The sequence below is a fragment of the Leptopilina boulardi genome, unplaced genomic scaffold, assembly GCF_019393585.1.
Source record: "Leptopilina boulardi isolate dan_hultmark-lab unplaced genomic scaffold, ZJU_Lbou_2.1 LbouV2_216, whole genome shotgun sequence".
Lineage (NCBI taxonomy): Eukaryota > Metazoa > Arthropoda > Insecta > Hymenoptera > Figitidae > Leptopilina > Leptopilina boulardi.
This window is the reverse complement of record NW_026137770.1, coordinates 361,002-381,977: the sequence shown is the minus strand read 5'-3', so window position 1 is coordinate 381,977 and position 20,976 is coordinate 361,002. Positions and strand designations below refer to the sequence as shown.

At 27.8% G+C, this 20,976-nt stretch overlaps 2 protein-coding genes across 2 annotated transcripts; both read left to right on the top strand.

The window, feature by feature from the left end:
- The first annotated feature begins 2,404 nt into the window (after positions 1 to 2,404).
- LOC127279354 (uncharacterized) lies at positions 2,405 to 9,799 on the top strand. Its single transcript, XM_051301661.1, has 2 exons — positions 2,405 to 2,579; positions 5,898 to 9,799. Exons 1-2 carry the CDS (start codon positions 2,565 to 2,567, stop codon positions 9,501 to 9,503), a joined length of 3,621 nt encoding a protein of 1,206 aa, XP_051157618.1. The 5' UTR covers positions 2,405 to 2,564; the 3' UTR covers positions 9,504 to 9,799.
- A 6,646-nt stretch (positions 9,800 to 16,445) lies between these two features.
- On the top strand, positions 16,446 to 19,215 carry LOC127279388 (spermine oxidase-like). Its single transcript, XM_051301710.1, has 7 exons — positions 16,446 to 16,749; positions 16,869 to 17,136; positions 17,227 to 17,674; positions 17,881 to 18,012; positions 18,106 to 18,308; positions 18,611 to 18,728; positions 18,798 to 19,215. Exons 1-7 carry the CDS (start codon positions 16,536 to 16,538, stop codon positions 18,921 to 18,923), a joined length of 1,509 nt encoding a protein of 502 aa, XP_051157667.1. The 5' UTR covers positions 16,446 to 16,535; the 3' UTR covers positions 18,924 to 19,215.
- The last annotated feature ends 1,761 nt before the right edge of the window (positions 19,216 to 20,976 follow it).

The following is a 20,976-nucleotide window of genomic DNA, read 5'->3' as shown; positions in this document are numbered from 1 at the left end:
AAACGAGTATATGACACAATGTTGGTGAATTAATGATTTTAATTTGCACCTACATTTTTACGTCTCGAGGTATAACCAACGTTGCATGACATTATTTTTAAGTAGAGATCGATACGTAGCGAAATCTTCGGAGCGCTGTTGCTATTCGTAATCCCGCTACTGGTACCAGCCGTCCCTGCCCATAATTAGGACACATCAGTTGGCCATTTCATTCATCTTACTTCTTAAAAGGGTTATTCATTAATACTTATTTTCCTAAATCCTTTATAACCTATTAAATGCTGACTTTTTTATTTTCCAAGACTGGTTGCTTCAGGATTCTCTCTCTCTCTCAAAGAATAATTTTATAACTTAAAATATATGCTTAAATAAACTTATAACCTTGTCATTTTAAAATCAATATTCTCTTTCTTCCCTGTACCCTAAACTCAGAGTCTTTTGCTCTGAAACTGAAACAGGAGAAATTCACTGAATCATCGAGTTTCTTCGTATCTATAACTGGATGATTTGTTTTTTTTTCTGTTGCTTCTGTCTTTTGGTTTCTTATCACCAAATTTTCACCAGCTAAATCTATTTATATTGCCATAAATAAATGAAGAAAATTTAGATTTTACATATTATCGAACGTTCTAGGGATATCATTTGGTCCAGAGAAATTAGGATGTCCTGAGGACATTCTAAGGATATACTAATTTCCGTATACTTTTAGAACATCCGTAGAATATTCTGAAATATCTGTTGCTGTGAGAAAAATTGTTATAAACAAATTATGTTTATAAACTGTTAATTGGGAGAATAACTTTGATGGATTTTGATAAAACATATTACTCGAGGGTTTGTAGGTTCGTTAATCACGAATTCGGTACCAATTTTTAAAAATTCATAATCGCTGATACAACAGCGTGAACAAATTTATAAAACTCGATTTGTGTCGTTTCCAAATTCATTTTTTTAAACTCGTTACATAGGCATTCTCTATTACAACATTGATGTCAATTTTTCTAAATTCAAAATTTTGAATTCAATATGTCGTCTTGAGTTAAACTCAGAAAAATAATTTTCGACTTTACTGCAGTTATTATATCTTTTTCTTAATTATTCCAATTTTATAAATCAACATTACAGTTTATGACTTCGCTTATATATATATATATATATATATATATATATTGAAATTTTACGATCAAAAGTAAAAGTTTTTTGCTTGCCAACATTTATTATAATACAACAGATTTTAATGCATCATTTACGTGTATTCAATTATCAAAATGTGAAAAGTGAGGATGAGAAAAAAGCGTCATACTTCATAGTGCATAAAATTTACCTTCGTATTTATTTACTAAGACCACACATCTGAAAAATATAATTATATTTATTAATTAATTAAAAAACATAATTTCAGGATCATTAAAAATATATCTCATTTTTTTCTATACACATATTTTTCTTAATATACAAAAGTTGATTAATTTAAATTTTAATATCTCTCTACTTTTGTAAATTATTGGCAATTAATCAATTTTAATTTATATAAATGAATAATGATAATTTAATTTTCATTATCAGTTCTTTTCTCACGATATAAATATCGCAAAATTAATTTGTTCGGTAATTAACTACAAATCTCAGTAGTGTCAATTTGCACACTGTAAAACATTTGAAATTTAAGTGTTCAGTAATTATTTCTTAAGTAAAGAAGAATTTTTTTTTTTTTCATCTTCAATGTGTTGAACACACTTGGCTATGGGGGGATCGTGAACAGTCTATGTGTTCTAGAGCGCATAGAGAGAAGTTTGCTGGAAAAAGTAATGACCATTTATAATTGAAAACGGAACTGTAAAATGTATTATTTTTTTTCATTTCTATAATTGACAATTAATTGCGGGACCAATGTGTGTTGGTTTTTGATTTTATTGGATTCTCTATACTTATATGTCGCGCAAAGATTTGATATACGAGGTAAACATTGAATTATATATCTGGAGAGAAGAAAGCGAAAGGGATGCGTGTACGCAGAATTTATCACCAATCATTAAAATCGTCTTTTTTTTTTTATTTTTATTTTACTGTTTCCAGTTGTAAAAAACATTTTAGAAGGTGTGACGCTAGAACGATTTTCTAGATACATATATAATAATAAATATATATGAAGAGTTTGTTGGACAATTTTTTGTTCTTTTTTAGAATTGGTTTCATAGTCGTTGATTCATATAATAATGATGATCCCCTGCATCCTTTAGTTAAAAAGACAAGACTTTTCCTAGCTGTGGTCGCGTGTAGTGAATGAAAGTATCCTGACTCTGGTGGACTATAGAATAATATTTAGAACGATATTTTTCACTTGGTTGCCAGAGTGTATAAAGAAAATCGCGTATCTTCTATGTGGCTCAGTTCTCGTGTAGAGGTCCACCTTGTTAGATCAAATTTTTTTTTTTTTTTAAAGAGATAAATGAAAAAATCCAGTGATTTTTACATCCAAATGTGAGATATAAGTCCAATGTGTAATCGAAGAAAAAACAAGGGTTAAACGTTACGAGAGTGATTGGTTTTTTTTTTAAAGAACAATGTATTTTTATCTTGTAAGTAGCATCAATCTCGTCATGGAAGATTTTTAAATATGGGATAAAAAAATAAGTGGTGCCTTTTTGTGAAAGTGATGCATAGTGAATGGATTAAAGCCTCAGGATGAAAGCACAAAATTTTTTTTTTAATTCTAATAAAGTTTTTTTTAGTTCTTTACATGAATTTGAATGGGACGTGTGAAAATTAAGTCTGTAAAATTTTTGTACAGCTTAGAATAAAAACGGGGGGTAATTTGGAACATTATAGGGTAAATGGAAATAATTTTAAATTAAAAATTATTTTTCCATATAAAAACTATTATGACATTGAAAACAAATAAAATGGATTTTATTTAATCCTTAATTATTTATAATAATTATTTAAAACGAATGGGAGGATTTAGAATTGTTTCTAATTACCCAACGGTGTTCCGTTTTACCCCGTCTTTCTTAATATTCCCGAAAGTATAAAAAAACTTATTAGTTTACTTTATTTAAATGTTTTTTTACATATCAACTATTAGATGTAATTGTAATTAATTTTTAATGTATTATTACCTTTCATTAATGCAATTATTATATTTAAATGATTATAAATCAGTTGACACTTTTAGACGATCAGATTTCTCAAGTAAAAAAAATCAAATTTCTTTCATATTGAATTGTAAACCTACTGGATTAAATTGTATAAAAATTCCTCATTAAGTTTAAGAGGAAAAAAAATAGACGCAAGGAACCTTGTAACCACAGTAACGAGCTTCTATAACATAATTGGTCAGGAAAATTTCGATTGCTCATTTTTTACTTTTATTATAGAAATTTTACAAATTAATTAAAGAAAATACAATATTTTAACAATCAATTAATATCAATAAATGAATTTTTATATTTTAATTTACAATATAATTATTTTAAATAATTTCAAATATTTTTTTAATATTAAATCACACACTCTGCTTGAATTTTATAATATTTTTTGTTTATTTCCAAAAGGTTAATGAAATATTTATATTTTTTTTTTTCATTCTTAATTTTTCATAATTTATTTATCCGAAAGTCCAAAAAAATTTAATATTTAGAAACATTATAAAATAATAGTAATTGTAATAATATGGAAAGTATATGAAATAACAGATAAAGAGATATATGTAAAGATTCATTTATTTTTGGCAGAATTATAAAATTCCACTTCATAATAAAATTAATGAATAGAATAAAAATTAATGCAGAAATAAAGAAATCAAAGTAATTATTTCTTTCATTAAGATTTTCAATCTAGAATAGTAACTCATACATATATTTGTGCACCAGTAATAAAACGAAAGTTTCCGGTAATTTATTAGAAAAGTGCAGAAAGTTGTATTCAATAATTAGTACTATTTATCGCATTTTTAATTTACCAAACGTATTCCACTATAAAAATTTCTCCATGATTTTGTTTCTTTGTTTTATTTTTTTTTAATGAAAAATTGTATAGTAAAAATTAATTTTTATACACCATCAATGTCAAAATAGATCGGAAAATAAAGAATGTAACTAATAATAATTATTATATTATGTTTAAAGAAAATTTTTTAAAAAACTGTATTCAACATAATATGTAAAGTGAAACTTTTATCTATTTTTAATTTAATTAATAAGAAAGAGGGAAAGGGAATTAGAAGTTGTATATCTTAAATTTTGAACTGCATATAATCTATCTATCTATATATATATATATATATATATATATATATAAAAGTACATGAATATTTGTTTTAAGGAAGCTCATAGTGAATCAGTGTGAAACTCCATCAAGTTTTGGTCCCGTGCACATTCAGTCCTTATTTATATGACGTGCGTGCTTGCCCACATTTTACTTTTCCATTTTTCTTTTCTCTTCTAGGTCATACCCTTGACTTTCAAATGCAATTATTATGAATTATTCTTGAAAATTGAATCTTATGAGATTAAAAAAAAATCATTTAATATAACATTAAAACACACCTCCATAAGAAAAATTCAATTACAAAAAAAGTTGAAAATAAACAGGTGAATTAAAATTTTCTCCTAAATACATATCAGAATAAAATAAAAAAAATGAAAAATTTTAAGAGTATAAAAAAAATTATAACAAAATATATTTTAATTTATATATAAAAATTAAATAAAATTTGCAAAAAGTAATATCTTTTCCTTCATGATTGAAATATTTCTTAATTTTTAATACATGGTCTAGTAATTTAAGAAAGTAGACATCCTTTAATTTATTGGAAGAACTGTCATAAATGAAAAGTCATTTTACACGAATTCGTCAAAAAAAGATTTCTTCGTTCGATATTATTACTTTCAGATGTTATATAAGAAAAAAAAGCCCGTAATTTATTAGATTAGTCTTTTTTCAAGTATTTTTTTACTTATCTAAAAGTTAATCAAATCTGAAATTATTCGAAGATTTCAGTAAAGTGAAACAATTTTTATTTAAATATTGTTATTCTAATAGTTTAATTTACTTTTTTTTTAAACTTAACAGTATATTGTATAATTAAAAATTATTAGAATAATTAATAATAATTTTAAGAAATTATAAACTAATTGGTAAACAGAAACTATAATAGTCATTTTAAATAACAGAAAATAAAATACCTATATCATTTAAAATATCATTTTTTTACTGAAATAATTAACTTTCGCGTGCGTGCATTTAATTGACACTTTTATTTTGTCTTGTAAAAGTGTATGTTTTATTTAAACTCATTAGTAAGCTTTATCTTATCAAATAAATGCAATTTCAACACTTAATTAATGTTAATTTTAATATAGGAATTGATATTAATTTCGAATTTTTCTCCTTCTATATTTATTTTCACATCTTTTTATGCTCAGACAAGCATTTCAAGCTTCATGAACCTTTAAATACTTATTATGTTTAATTACGTTTTTTAGATTTGTAAATAAGTATATAAAATTACTTTTTTATTATAAGCATAATGGACATTTCAAAAGAATTAATATTAGTCAATTTTCAGATAAATTACGTGTCAGTGCCTTTGATGTAATTTCATTATTATCTAAGATGTTTTCTCACGTAATGTATCTGAGATTTGGATGATTACATTTTTTTTAAATCAAACCAAAATTGTGAAAGTGTCATTTATGTCATTCGCAGATTAAATCCTTGAACAAAATAACAAAAAAAAAAAAAACAATGTCTGCGTAATATTTCTAAACTTACGTTTTAATTTTAATGAACAAGAAAATAATTTAACAATTTAATAAAAATTATTTAACATCAATGTTAAAAATCTAATTTTCATAAATATAAAAAATTGAAACTAAATTTGATTTCTTTTTTAGACGGTCCTTTTATTGCTGAATTGGTCATGCGTGAAAGGAACGGAGGAGAAGAAGCAGAATGTCATTCCCGATCAAATTGCTCTCCCATCATCAAAACGAGAAATCGAGAAACTGCCACACGCGGATGAGATTTACAATTTGAATGAAACCTCATCCAAAAGAGTGACTGTTCATTATGAAAATTCCAATGGATTCATGCCAATAGTTGTATTGGATCATCGACGTGAAAATATCATAACAAAATCAAAAGACACTAATCAGAAAAAAAGTGAAAGCGTCTTAGAAAATGATCCTGTTTATTCAATGGAAGCGAGAATGTTTTTAAATTTACCACAATCGGGTGCTAATCGTCGAAATTTTGAATCAGGTGACAGAAGAAGTGATTTAGAATTATTGAAAGTCGACAGTAATACACCCGCAATTGCAAACTATCAGGAATTTTATGAAAATGTTCAAAGTGTCATTAATCAAAATCAAGATCCCGCTGATATTGGAAAAAAGAAGAATTCAAGAATAAGAGGTAAATATCGTAATAAACAAGTGCAAAATAAAGATAATGAAGATATGTACAATCGTCATTTTCCTCTAAATTCCTATAATAGCAATCAATTTAAGTCTAATTACGATACAGAGAAAGTGAACAGTAATCATCATAATCATCAACAACACGACATGTCAGGGTATAATCTTCAACGCAACGTTGCTTCGAAAGAGAAAACAGTGGCAAGGACAAATTTTAATACGAGACTGTCATCTGTAATGGAGAAGAAATCAAAAAGTGAAGTCGTTCAGAAATTACATACCGATAATAATGATAATGAATGGAAGAATAAAAATCCTTTAACCAATGTTGATGACGATTATAGTCTCGAGCTGAAACATGGATCTCAAAGATCAACAATTTCTCCGCAGGATATTTCCGCTAATCCTTCAGATTTATCAAATTCCCCTTCGAATATTTACGTTCAAGATGGTGGATACGATAATACAGGAACTAGTCGTCACTATGAGCGTTCAGAGGATTCGCAAGGAAGTTCCGATGAAAGTCTCGATTACATGGATGTCACTGAGAAACCAAGAAGAGTTCACAAAAGTAGAAGACGACCACAAACTGCTGAATTATCCAGAAAACTCCCCAAAGAACATCGATATACACAGGAAAATGATGATCGTAAACGACAAAATCTTGCAAGAGCCAAACAACGACATCGTCAACGTAACAAACAAAATCACTGGGATGACGAAGGTCGTTACCAATATCAAGATGAGAGTCACGAAGAGAAACTTGATAATTCAGAAGCTGATAATACAAATCAGAATACAAATTCTTGGAATCAAGTTGGATCATCGAATGTAGAAGTTGCACAATCGAATGGCTATCAAGTTGATCAAATAGAAAAACCAAAGTTACTAGTACCAGTGAACGTAAACCTTGTACCATTTACACAGTTCGATCATCAAAATGCATTAGGCACTAGTCAAGGATTTGACATTAACAATGCAATGATCCAAAATCTAGGTTCTGGCATGTCAATCGTCAGCACTGCTTCTCCATTCGTTAGCACATCACAAACTTTAATTCCAAAAACTAATCAAAATTCTCGTCAGGTGCCCGATATCATTGTCGGACAAAGCAGTATGCAAAATCCCGTTTCCGTTCTTCTACCGCAGGGACAAAGTCCTACAGCTAGAAGTGCATCAAGCACAACTCCACGTTCCATCTTCGCTTCTGCCTCAACAATAGCACCAACTTATCAATTAAATCATCTTCCCACTAATCACATTCTTCTACCACAACCATCCCTTCAAACTGTTTCAAATATAATTCAAGAAAACTCTGATATTCAAATTCAACCTCACGGAATTCATGGCCAAAATCTAGTTCCCCTACAGAACATTCCCATTGTTTCAAGTACAACTCCAATGAGCCAAAAATTTTCCACCGAGGGACAATATTTAGCAACAGCCAGTTTAGCAGTTGGCAATGATCATCATAATTCCAATCAGAAAACAATTTTTCAGCTTCCAGCAATATTGCACACTGGTGTCATCAATCTAAATAATCAAAATCAGCAAAAATCTCAGGACTCGTTTGTTGTAGCGAGACCAAGAGATAATGCTCAAATTCAAAAGGCTACAAATGACGCTTTTTTGAGTTCTATGAAGGATCTGCAAATGCAAATACAGAGGAATCAATTGTCAAACAATTATCAAGGTGCCGATTCTATTGGAAGTTCAAGCAACAATATTAATACATTTGCTGGAATCCCTGTTAGTATCATCAGAACACAATTGCCTGTTATGGGCTCCAAGAATGTAGAGATCATCAATCCCAACATTAAACCAAGTCCAGTTGATTTGACAATATTCAATCCCGTAACACCTGTTAATCAATTTACGGCAATGTACACAACACCTGTTCCAGTCATTAGTACATCAAGTTTCATCAACTCTAGACCAGCACCTACGGAGAATGTTCACTTAAGCAATTATGTTGATTCACTAACCGAATATGGAGCCAAAACACCACCAAGTAGCGTTTTTAATTTTCTTCCCATTGAAGACAATATCAAGAGTGCATCTTCACATAAAAATTCACGAGGTTCGACCAAGGCAAATCTCAAATCTGAAATAGCAAAATACGCCGAAGAAATGGTGAGAGAATCATTTAAAACAATGTACAATTCACAAAAATTAAATAATGATCGACGATTACCAGGAAATATTAGCATTGTCGATTCTTCGGAATTGGCAAAATTAAGAAACGAACTCCTACGACTAAAACCAACTAGCACAGATTCAAAATCATCAAAAGATGTTTTGGAAGCTCATCAAACAGAAAACAAATTTCGAACATCAAATTCAAGACCATCGAAAACAAATTCCCAAAAACCAGCATTCTCCCTCGAACAAATTGAACATATTCTCAAAGATGATATGAATTCCGATTACTATGGAAAACAAGAATTCGACGATGGATTTAATTTTAGAATTAATGATTATCTCACACCACCAAAACCAAATTCATTTTTGTCAAAAAGTCCATTTCACGATAAACCAGTGAAAAAACGTCCACCTGGACCAAGACCCACTGGATATTCAAGATCACGACATCGAAAACCCGGTGGTTATAAACCACACGGTTTAGAAACAGCTGCGTCAAATAATTTTGAATTTGGTTTTGATGCTCCTCGTTTTAGAAATAGGCCTCATTTTGAACATGATTATCATGAATTTCGTCCTGGACGTCATGGACATTCGAAATATCGTCAAAAAAATAGAGCTTTTAATAATAATTATTCCACTTTTAGTTCATCAGGATTGGATAATGAGAAAAAATCATTGAATAAAGATCTTTATGAAATTAATAATCCTAAATTTCATAATCTTCTTGGATTATTGATGAAAAATAAAAGACTACCCAATGGAATTCCACAGAATCATTTAAATAATAGGGATAATGATAATTTTGTGAAAATTCTCGAAGTGGAAAAACAACGACTTGAGAATCAATTTTATAATGATGCTTTACAAGGATTGCAGAAAAAATTAGATGAATCAAAATTAGGTCAGCAAAATATCAGTCAAATCAGTCCAAAATTTTGATTTATTTTTTAGATTAAAATAAGAAAATGTATAGAAGACATATAACTAAATTTTAAAAAATAATTCTATTATTGTACCATTAGATTCATTTTTTAATTTTATTTCGAGAAATAATTATTTTTTTCATTATATTTTCCATATCCTATATATATATATATAATACACTTGCTGAACAGATTTAGCTTCTGAAATTATTTCATAATTTAGAGGAAAAATGTAAAATAACAAAATTAATTAAATTAAAAATTTATATAGAAAATAATAAAATTAATGTAATTGTATTTAATAATAATTATTTACATTATTATAATTATACCTGTAAACGAAAATAATAATAACTTAATTTTTAATAAATTAAAATTCATGTAAAATGAAAATTAGAAATAATTAAAAAATAAATTATTATTCTTATCGGCGCAAAAATGATAAATTATGTAAAAAAAATTTTAATTATACCTATAATTTTTTTGAAGTGTTTTTAAAATACGTTAATTCGATTTATTATTATTATTGTTTCTTGTTGGTTCTTCTGTACGACATACACAAAAGTAGTGTAATCTTATAATTGTCCAGAAAAATGTTTCTTTGAATAAAAGAAATATTTCTTAGATATAGAGTCAATAAAGAAAAGTTTTCTTAAATTTAAAGAAAATTTATTTTGATTAAAAAAATGTGTTGAATTAAAAAAATACTACCTATTTTAAATTCAAACAAAATTATATTTAGAATAAACAAATTTTCCTTAAATTAAAAATAAAAAACATTTCTTTGACCCTATATCAAAGAAACATTTTTCTGGGTGTGAAAAATACGAGTTATCGAAAATTTTAGTCACTTTTATCAATAAAGAGACTGTTAAACATTTATTTAACATTTTAAATACATTTTTAAACATATATTTTTGTTATAAACATATATAGTCTAAGGATTGATTTTGTACCTTTATATACGTAATTTAAGGAATGTACTACAGTATGACTGATTAAATAAAAGCGACTGATTTCAGAGAGTGTATGTGAATTTTCTACTATTAATCTCACAAATTCATGAATGTCATGTTATATTTTTTTGTTAAATTATTTTTGTTGATTGTGGTAATTTTACAAATAAAAAACTGTTTTAAAATTAATTGCGTCATTTTGCACATATATTAATTATTTTCATAATTACATATCACGAAGTAACATAAGAAGAATTTGTAGTAATTTAGCATTCGGAATGTTCTAAAATTTCCGGAAAAGATGATCCTTCAGTCGTGAAATAATGGTTCATCTAAAACAAATGAAAATTTACAACATAGTTTTAATTATTTTTCTAGTAGGTAACATATAAAGTTTCTAGAAAAAATCCAGAAGGTTCCATGAGTTACATATATAAGTTTCCATGAATTTTTTAGAACGTTATATATAACTTTCTAGAAAGTTCTATTAAGTTTTCAAAAAGTTTTACAAAGTTTCTAGAAGGTTTCATGAAATTTTTAAAATATGACAAACACACTTCATAGAAAAGTGTTCTAATAAGATATATGAGATATTTATGCGCTACATACGTTAATTTAGAGAAAAGTTTTCTTGCCTAGAAAATAGTCCATCCGTTTAGAATACTAAATTGCAAATCTAAAGTTTGTGTAAAATTCATATACTCTTCTTTCAAAATTTACTGTAAATTTTTCAAATAGAAAAGCAATTATAGCAAAAGAGTATCCAATGACTAATACATAAAACAATATTAGTAGAAGTATTTCCTTTCGAATTATGGTTACTGATTGTAAAGAATCATAATGATTTTCGTATGATACATAATAGTCTTTTAGTAATCCAAATTCTGTAGCTCTTAGAATTATTTCATTGAAGCGATCGATATAAGGTGAATTTTTTCTACAATACCAAGTAGTAAATGTATAATCAAATGTTTCTTGCAATATTTTAACATTTAATTCTTGTTTTTCAGCTCTATATTTATTAACATGATTTTCAGCACTATTCATAAGACAAAATACGTTTGGATAATCAGTCATGTATTTCAAACAATTTGATTCCCATAGTACAGTTGGAGTACGTTTTATTTTGTTTACAAGTTTTTCAATATGAGGAAAAGAAAGATACTTCTCTTTTTCGTGATTATATTTAAAATCTTCTAACAAATTAACACTCATTAGTGGTTGCAAGGATGAATTGGCAACTTCTGCGAGACTTGTAAATTCCTTAAATTCCGATCTTAGACTAATGTCTAAAATTACTGTATAAATATAACCTGAATAAACAATGCATGACAATAAAAGAGAGCCAAAAATCATTCTTTCATACACAATATCTGGTTCTTGAACAGTAGACATTCCCATTATAATTTGACTGATGTGTAACGTTTGCCATCTACATTTGTTGAATGACATTAAAAAAGTTATAAATCGAATGATGATAATTATTGAAAATGTTGACAGAAGCATGTGTCCAAATTCTGGTGAAATATTTAAATTCTTAGTAAGCTTTACTGTCCACGGAAGAATAGCTTTAATATTATCAAACTTTAAAATTCTTAATGATTGTATTAAATTGTTTATATTGCTTGAATCTGTATTAAAGCTTTCTGTGATTAGATATAAATTTTCATTTGTTGAATTTTGTAATTCTGATATAATTGTGAAATTCATGACTTTTTGAAAAATTCCTTTCCATTGCATTTGCATTTCCTGTTTTTTTTCAAAATTATCATCATGAAAAATAACGTTAAAATTTAGTTTGTAGCCATTTAAATTTTTTAATTTATTTGGAAACCATTGACTTTTAAATGATAACATCTGAGTGGAAAAGTTATTACTGTTACTAAAAGGATTCATGTGACTCAAAATAGGTATCTTATTTGCATTTTTAGTAAGCGTCACTCGATATTTTCGTGGATCGTATGTTGCTATTGTAAGATCCAAGTAATCATTTTTCCAATTATTTTGCAATAATTTATTGATTTTAAGTTGCTCTAATTGAACAGAATTTATTATTAAACATTTTGGTCGTGATGATTTATTTGATAACAGTTTTATTCTTTTAAAAGTCATTATTACTTGTTCTGCTAAGGTTTGTTTTGACCATTGGAGAACAAATAGTGTCGTTCTTCTAGGATTATTAAAAGAATTTAGATAATCTTGGTTAAGATTAACACTCACTTTACTGTAGCTGATGCTCAATGAAGGAAAATGAACATTAACTTCAGTCATTAAATCATTCATTATTGGATCTGTATTTTTAACTGGATCGTTAAGAATGAACACTACTTGATAAAGTTTAGAATCTTCTTTTAGGTATTTTATCAGTCCATTATAGTGATTATTTGTTAAAGATGACACTCCTAAAAATTTATTCCATAGAAAGTAAACAACAAAACATAAACTGACAAACTTCATTGTACACAACCACCTTGTTTAACTGATAAAAGTTATCTGATGTTATTATAAATAACATTTTTTGAATTTGCCTCAATAAAGAAAAAATTTATGAATTAATCAATAATAGGTATGCTATATTAAAATTTCCATTAACATCAAAGGATTTCTAGACTAGATATGTAGTCTGATGCATTTATATACGTTGTCAAAATAAGTGAACTAAATTAATAAATATAGAACAAAGCATGATAAAATCTTATCTATAAAATTGATTTAATATGACTTCCCAATTCCAAATATCTTTCATAATCAAATTATCGCACAGGGGCCATTCAAATATTACGTAAGCATATTTTCAAGAGTTTTATATCCACTCAAAAATCATTACTCAGGTGGTTTTCGGGGTCGCTGTTTACGAATCTGTGGACGATTTTCAATAATTCAAAATGGCTGATCCAATTTTTGGGATTTCAAATGTTAAAAAATTTGTATCGTACAGGGAGAGAAATGAATTATTGTGGTTACTAAAAATTAAGTCCACACAACAATTCCGGATTGTCAATATAGAACCAGCAGTTCTATTTGTTTTTGGGACAAAAAAAATTGTTGAAATGGAATTGTTATTAAAACTATTCGGATTGTTCCGTGAACAAACATAATTGTTTGATAAACAAAGAAAATTGTTATGTAACAGTTGAAATAACAAAACTAAATTGTAAAATCGGCAATACAATTTGTTGTATTAACAAAGCTTTGAATACAATTTGTTTCATTTGCATTAAAATCTGTGGAACATGCAGCTTCTGAATCAAATTCTTTGACCTGAAACCAAAAAATTATTTTGAGTTGAAATTTGTTGTTTAATAATATTTAATATACATTTTGTATTTTTAAGGTGAGGTTATGTTCAATAGTAACCGAGTATAACTTACCGATAAAATTGTCTTTTCTTCACTAAACTTGCAAATTGCAATACATTTCTCACTTTAACCGGATTCATTATTTAACAGCACTTTGTCATTTTTTTTTAAATAACTAATAATAAAAGAAAAAGTGGTACATGTACCAGAAGCAAACGACACGACGATCTAATTGTTCAAGCAGCAATCGACAGAGTGTTTGCATCTACAACTGTATGGAATTGCAAGCTGAATAAAACTGACAACAAAAAATTCGTATTGTCAGCAAAGATAAGGGATTAGAATCCAACCAACAAAGGTAAGATGAAGTTATCCAACCAATGAAGGCAAGATGTAATCGACAACCCGATCAGCACAGATAAGAGATAATAATCCAACCAACAAAGGTAAGATGAAGTTATCCGACCAATGAAGGCAAGATGTAATCGATAACCCGATCAGCAAAGATAAGGGATTAGAATCCAACCAACAAAGGTTATTATATTTAAAATTATTATATTATTATATTAATTACATGAGATGTAGCATGGAATGGAAATAAAAGAAATGATGAACTCTTGATCGTCTTTTGTTTTTTAGAGTTTTTAAATGAAGGCTGAAATCTTTTAATTATTTCAAACTTTTGAGATTAAAATTAGTTTTATTTAATTACATTCGCAAAGACAAAATACACATGAGATGTAGCATAGAATGGAAATAAATGAAATGATGATCTGTTGATCGTCTTTTGTTTTTTAGGGTTTTTGAATGAAGGCTGAAATCTTTCATTTATTTCAAACTTTTGAGATTAAAATTAGTTTTCTTTAATTACATTCGCAAAGACAAAAGTCACATGAGATGTAGAATGCAATGGAAATAAATGAAATGATGATCTATTGATCGTCTTTTGTTTTTTAGGGTTTTTGAATGAAGGCTGAAATCTTTTAATAATTTCAGATTTTTAAAACTACAATTAATTTTACTAAATCACATTCGCAAAACGCATCACACATTAAATGTAGATTAGAATAGAATGTATATAACATTATAATTTTCAGATCGTCTTTTGATTCCGGAGTGTTCGAATGTAAGATAAAATCTTTCAATAATTTGATACTTTTAAATTAAAATTAGAACTCTATTATCACATTCTCAAGCTCACATTCAAAAAAGATGTTTTTAAATTATGTGCTAAAGATATAAATGTTTCAAGATTACTTTTTGTTTTCTATGTAAGCACAAAAAAATATATTTACTAATAAAAAATGGTTAGTGCTTTTTCAATGTTTGTCCACCTTTAGATTCGTAATCAGCGACCCCAAAAACCCCCGAGTAACAAGTTTTAAGTCAATTGGATCGATTTTCAAAAATGTCGTCCGCCATATTGGATCCGACATTTTGAATTTGTGAAAACGGACATCATATTCGTAATCAGCGACCCCAAAAACCCCGGAGTAACAAGTTTTAAGTAAATTGGATCGATTTTCAAAAATATCGTCCGCCATATTGGATCCACCATTTTGAATTTTTAAAAACGGACATCATATTCGTAATCAGCGACCCCAAAAACCCCCGAGTAACGATTTTCAAGTCAATTGGATCGATTTTCAAAAATGTCGTCCGCCATATTGGATCCGCCATTTTGAATTTTTAAAAACGGACTTTAGATTCGAAATCAGCAGACGAAAATTTTAAGGGAACCATTTGGTCTGATTTTTTTTAACATTATTATTCGATTATATTGCATATTCTAATTTTGGACATGGCCCCCTTTGACCTTGAAAAAGGGGCACTTTTTGCCGAGGCTCTTTGTTTTTTAAGAGAATTATTGTAGTTGCAAATTATAAATGGTTTAAATTTAAGCTAAAAATTAAACAGTTTAATTAATTTAAATTTTAAAAATTTGCAAAGTAAAATAGTGACCATTCTTTTACATTCAAATTAATAAGCTATCATTTATGAAATTCATATATTACTTTTAAGAGAAATTTATTGATGTCATATTTAGAAAATTGACACCATTGCAATATTTCTGTCAAATGAAAACAATAATTAAAAAAAATCGAAAAAATTTCACCTATAAATTTCTTTATGAGAAAGCAAAATTTACGCATTCTTATGCCATAGAAAATGCAATTTTCAATAGTTTTTTAAATTCATTTGCTTTCTTTTTATTTTTCCGTATTTATGCTCCTTTTAAAATTCAAGAATATTTAACGATTACATTTAACAAATCTTGAATTTTTAATTTCCTTAAATATCCCCTCACAATATGCCAAGAATCTTTAATTTTAATATTTAACAGAAATTCAAATCCAATATTCAGCCAACCTCTATGACTGACCTTTATTATGCGCGGACATTTAAACATCAACTCAACCTCGTTTGGACCTCGCCACTCAAGTTCCCGAACCTCGTCAAGCGAGGTTCAGTCAAGGTTCAGAGAAGTTTCATTACAAATAATTCAAACTATTATAGCTCAAAATTATCAGATACTTTATATTTTGTAATTAAATTTACTAATAAAAATTCGTATGTATTCCAGGAAGTAGCGTGCATTAATTATTTCACAACTGAATATCCATCTAAATATTTCTTTAAAAAACGACAATATATTGTAATCAATTCAAAAATTATATACATAATCTATGCATTTGAAATAACGTAAAATATTGAAATATGTAGTTCAAGATAAACTGCAAAGAAGTGCACACATGAAAAAAAAATTTGTCAAAATAGATAAGACAGTGAAAAATGTTGGAAAATAATAAAAAACGGGAAGAATTTCAAAAAGGCGTATTAATAAAGAAAAATTTCAAAACAAATAACCAACCAAGTATAATTATTCTCGGTGCAGGTGCTTCGGGTATAGCCGCTGCAACAAAACTTTTTCAAAATGGATTTCAAAATATCAAAATTCTGGAAGCTGAAAATCGAATTGGTGGACGAATTCACACTACTAAATTCAGTGAGTTAAAAATTTCTCACATTTTAGAAAAAAATTATAATTATTCCTTTAATTTTAATTTACATATTTTTTTTTCATAGTTATCTTTGATAAGTTTTTAATTTTTTCTCTTTAATTAGACGATTATTTAGTGGACATTGGATGTCAATGGGTAAATGGAGAAGAGGGAAATATTGTTTACGAATTAGCTTGGCCTCTTGGAGTATTGGGAAAAGGTAGAGGATGGTCATCGGAATATCATGAAGAAATATTCGATTCCTCAGGAAATATTGTTGATAAATCAGAGATAAATGATCTTATTCAATTTGACAAAGAAGTTGAAAGAAAATTGGAAGAATATGTTAGAAACAATAAAAATGCATCCATTGGCGTACATTATGAAAATGAGTATTTATCAACTTTGTTTGACTAGATTTTAATTATATATGCATAATTACTTTCTCAAATTATCAATAATAATAAATAATTTTGTTGCAGGCTTGATAAATACATTGAAACGCATCCAAAGTGGAAGGATAATAAAAAAGGATTGAGAAAATTATACGATATGATGACAGTATTTATGCATTCTGCAGAGAGTTGGAATGATGTTTCTACAGTGGCTTATAGGGAATTTGAAACTTCACCTGGATCCTGTTTAATTAATTGGAAAGAACGAGGATGTAGTACTATTCTTGATATTATTATGAAACGTTATCCAAATCCAAAAGAAGAATTACCAATTATGAGTAATACTATATTAAATGCTGAAGTTTCTTCAATTGATTATTCAAATCCAAATCGAAAAGTTACGGTAAAAACAATGAATAAAGAGACATTTATTGCAGATTATGTAATTGTCACATTTTCAGTGGGTGTGTTAAAAGAAATACATAAATCTCTCTTTAAGCCTGCTTTGCCAGTAGAAAAACAAAAAGCCATTGAGGTTTGTTTATTAAAAAATGTTTAACTATTAAAAAAATAATCTGTCTCGGCGAATAAATATTTCATCATAATTAATCGATTTTTTTTGTCAAAAATTCTGAAATATGAAAACGTATTAAATTTAAAAAAAAAAACTTACACTTTTTATTTCTGTCTCCTAACTTTTTTTAAATGATAAAAAATTATTTTATTGTAATAAATTTTTAGGGAATGGCTTATGGAAATGTGGCAAAGATTCTACTCTCTTTTAATGAACCTTGGTGGCCAACTGATGACAAAATAAACATTGAATATTCTTTGCTTTGGAAGGACAAAGATTTAGCAATCCTCGAAAAGGATGTGAGTATTATCATTTAAAATTCTATTATCAGGAAAATAATTTTTTTTACTTATAGTTAGAAAATAAAATAATTAACAAATTTTCGTCAATAGAATGAGAGGAGTTGGTTACAAGGATTAGTTGGATTTTATCCAGTTGAGCATAAACCAAAATTACTCTCCGGATGGATTACAGGAAAACATTCTCGGGATATGGAAAAGCTAACGGATGAGCAAGTCAAAAATCATTGTGTTGAAGTTTTGCAAAGATTTTTTGGAAAAAAATACAACGTTACTAAGCCCACTGGAATGATAAGGTAAAATGTTTTTTAATTTCTTCGCGATTAGTACAATTTTTAAATCAAATTTTTTAATTCAGAATTTCTAAACTTGTTTGGAAATTATAATTGGAATAAGTGACAGAAAAAAGAAAAAAAAATAGTTTTCTAAAAATGAAATTCAATTGCCTAACAAGATATTTCGTTGACGATATAGTTAAAGAAAAATTTGTTTTCTGAAAGAAAATTTAATTTCTAAATAGAAAATTTAAACTGTAAAGAATAAATTTTAGAAAAGATCCTAGTAAAGAGAATTCAGCAAACTTATTAATTTTTTTTAGATCAATGTGGCATAGTAAAAAACACTTTAGAGGTACCAATAGCTACAGAAGTCCAAAGTCGGATCCTGAAACTTCCAATCATACAAAATTGGGAGAACCTATTGGAAAAGAAAAACCAGTAAGTAATGCAAATTTTCTATTATTTCAATATATTTTTCCATTTTTCAAAATAAAATAAAATTCTCAGGTCATTTTATTTGCCGGGGAGGCGACAAATCCCAAGCACTTTAGTGCTCTTCACGGTGCAATTGAAACTGGATTTAGAGAAGCTGATAGAATTATAAAACTGCATCCAAATGTAGTAAATAATTAGAAAATTTTCGAATATCATAATTTTTTTTTAGAAAAAAAATTCACACAAAGTGAATATCAAAAGTAGGGGAAGGTGGGGTAATAGGATCTTTTAAGTTTCAAATACATTTTCAATTTCGCAGAAATAACTCGGAAAAATTGGACAATCTTCCTGTATGTCATACGAAGATAAACGGTTACATTTAAATAGTTAAAAATTGGTTATTTAATTATGTATTGTGATTTTATTTGAGATAAAAATGTATAGATTTGGATACATGAATAAAAATAGAGGCACAGTTTCGTTAAATCGATATGGCTTTTCTTATTTCTTTGAAAGTTGAAAAAGATTCATATATAAAATTTGATATTGTTGCATATTTAATTGCTAAGAATCCATATTTGTGTAAAATGTTCATCTGTCGAGAACTATTGACAAAATAAAAAAAATATTTAAAGAAAATAGAAATTATATCATTTTATTGGAATTTCAACTAAGAGCTACTAATACCCCACAGGGGTGCGTTCACGTAACTCTCACCCTCACTCTCACTCTCACTCTCACTCTCACTCTCACTCTCACTCTCACTCTCACTCTCACTCTCACTCTCACTCAAAAATTTTTCTCTCTCACTTTCACTCTCACTCAAAAATTTTTCTCTCTCACTCTCGCCCTCACTCTCAGTCAAAAATTTTTTACTATCATTCTTACTCTCATTCAAAAATTTTTCACTTTCACTTCCCACTTCCACTCAAAAATTTTTCATTATCACTTTCACTCTCACTCAAAAATTTTTCAATCTCACTTTCACTCTCACTCAAATATTTTTCTCTCTCACTCTCACCCTTACTCTTACTCTTTTTCGAAAATTTTTCACTCTCACTCTCACTCACTCAAAAATTTTTCACTAAAACTTTCACTTTCACTCAAAAATTATTCCCTCTTACTCTCACTTAAAAATATTTACTCTTACCTTCACTCAAAAAGGTTTCACTTTCATTTTCAATAAAAAAATTTTCCCTGTCACATTCATTGTAAATAGAAATTTTTTTCTCTCACTCTCACATTAAAATTTGTCTCTCTCACTTTCACTCAAAAATTATGTAAATGTCACTGACATTGAACATAACGATAAATTGTGAAAAAATTAAATATTACAGTAAAAGTGAGAAGTGTAGTGCACTAAACAATTTATTGATAATGAAACTGATAATGTAATTGACCATTAAAATAATGAAGGATTTGAGGGAATATAAAATAGATGTAAGTGTAAGGGGAATAGAATAGAATAGAATTTTTTTCAGTGAGAGTGAAAGTGAAATATAAATTTTTTTAGTAAAAGAGAATGTGAAAGAAAAATTAAAAATATTTTGAGTGAAAATGAGTGACAGAAAGAGTGAAACTTTTCTGAGAGAAAGTAAGAGTGAAAAATTTTTGAGCGAAAGTGAGAGTGAAAATTTATTGAGTCAAAGTAAGAGTGTGAGTGAAAATTTTTTGAGTAAAAGTAAGGGTAAGAGTTAAAATCTTTTAAAGTGAGAGTAAAAATTTTTTGAAAGAAAGAGAATGATAGTGAAAAATTTTTGAGTGAGAGTGAGTGCGAGAGAGAAAAATTTTTGAATGAGAGTGAGAAATATAGTGAAAAATTTATGAGTGAGAGTGAAAGAGAAAAATTTTTGAGTAAGAGTGAGAATGATAGTGAAGAATTTTTGAATGAGAGTAAGAATGATAGTGAAAAATTTTTGAGTGAGAATGAGAGAGAAAAATTGTTGAGCGAGAGTGAGAGTAATATTGAGAGTTAAAAATTTTTGAGTGAGAATGAGAAAAAATTTTTAAGTGAGCGAGAATGAGAGAGGAAAATTTTTGAGTGAGAGTGAAAAAAGAAACATTTTTGAGTGATAGTGAGAGTGAGAGAGAAAAATTTTTAAGTGAGAGTGAGGGCGAGAGTGAGAGAAAAATTTTTGAGTGAGGGTGAGAGTGAGAGAAAAATTTTTGAGTGAGGGTGAGAGTGAGAGAGAAAAATTTTTGAGTGAGAGCAAAAGTGAGAGAAAAATTTTTGAGTGAGGGTGAGAGTGAA

What these genes read in the sequence shown, in the direction of transcription:
- LOC127279388 (XM_051301710.1), top strand. Translation starts at nt 16,536, where the DNA reads ATGTTGGAAAATAATAAAAAACGGGAAGAATTTCAAAAAGGCGTATTA. An exon ending in AAAAACAAAAAGCCATTGAG is followed by an intron (nt 17,675 to 17,880) that starts GTTTGTTTATTA and finishes ATAAATTTTTAG; the next exon opens with GGAATGGCTTATGGAAATGT. An exon ending in AAGCCCACTGGAATGATAAG is followed by an intron (nt 18,309 to 18,610) that starts GTAAAATGTTTT and finishes AATTTTTTTTAG; the next exon opens with ATCAATGTGGCATAGTAAAA.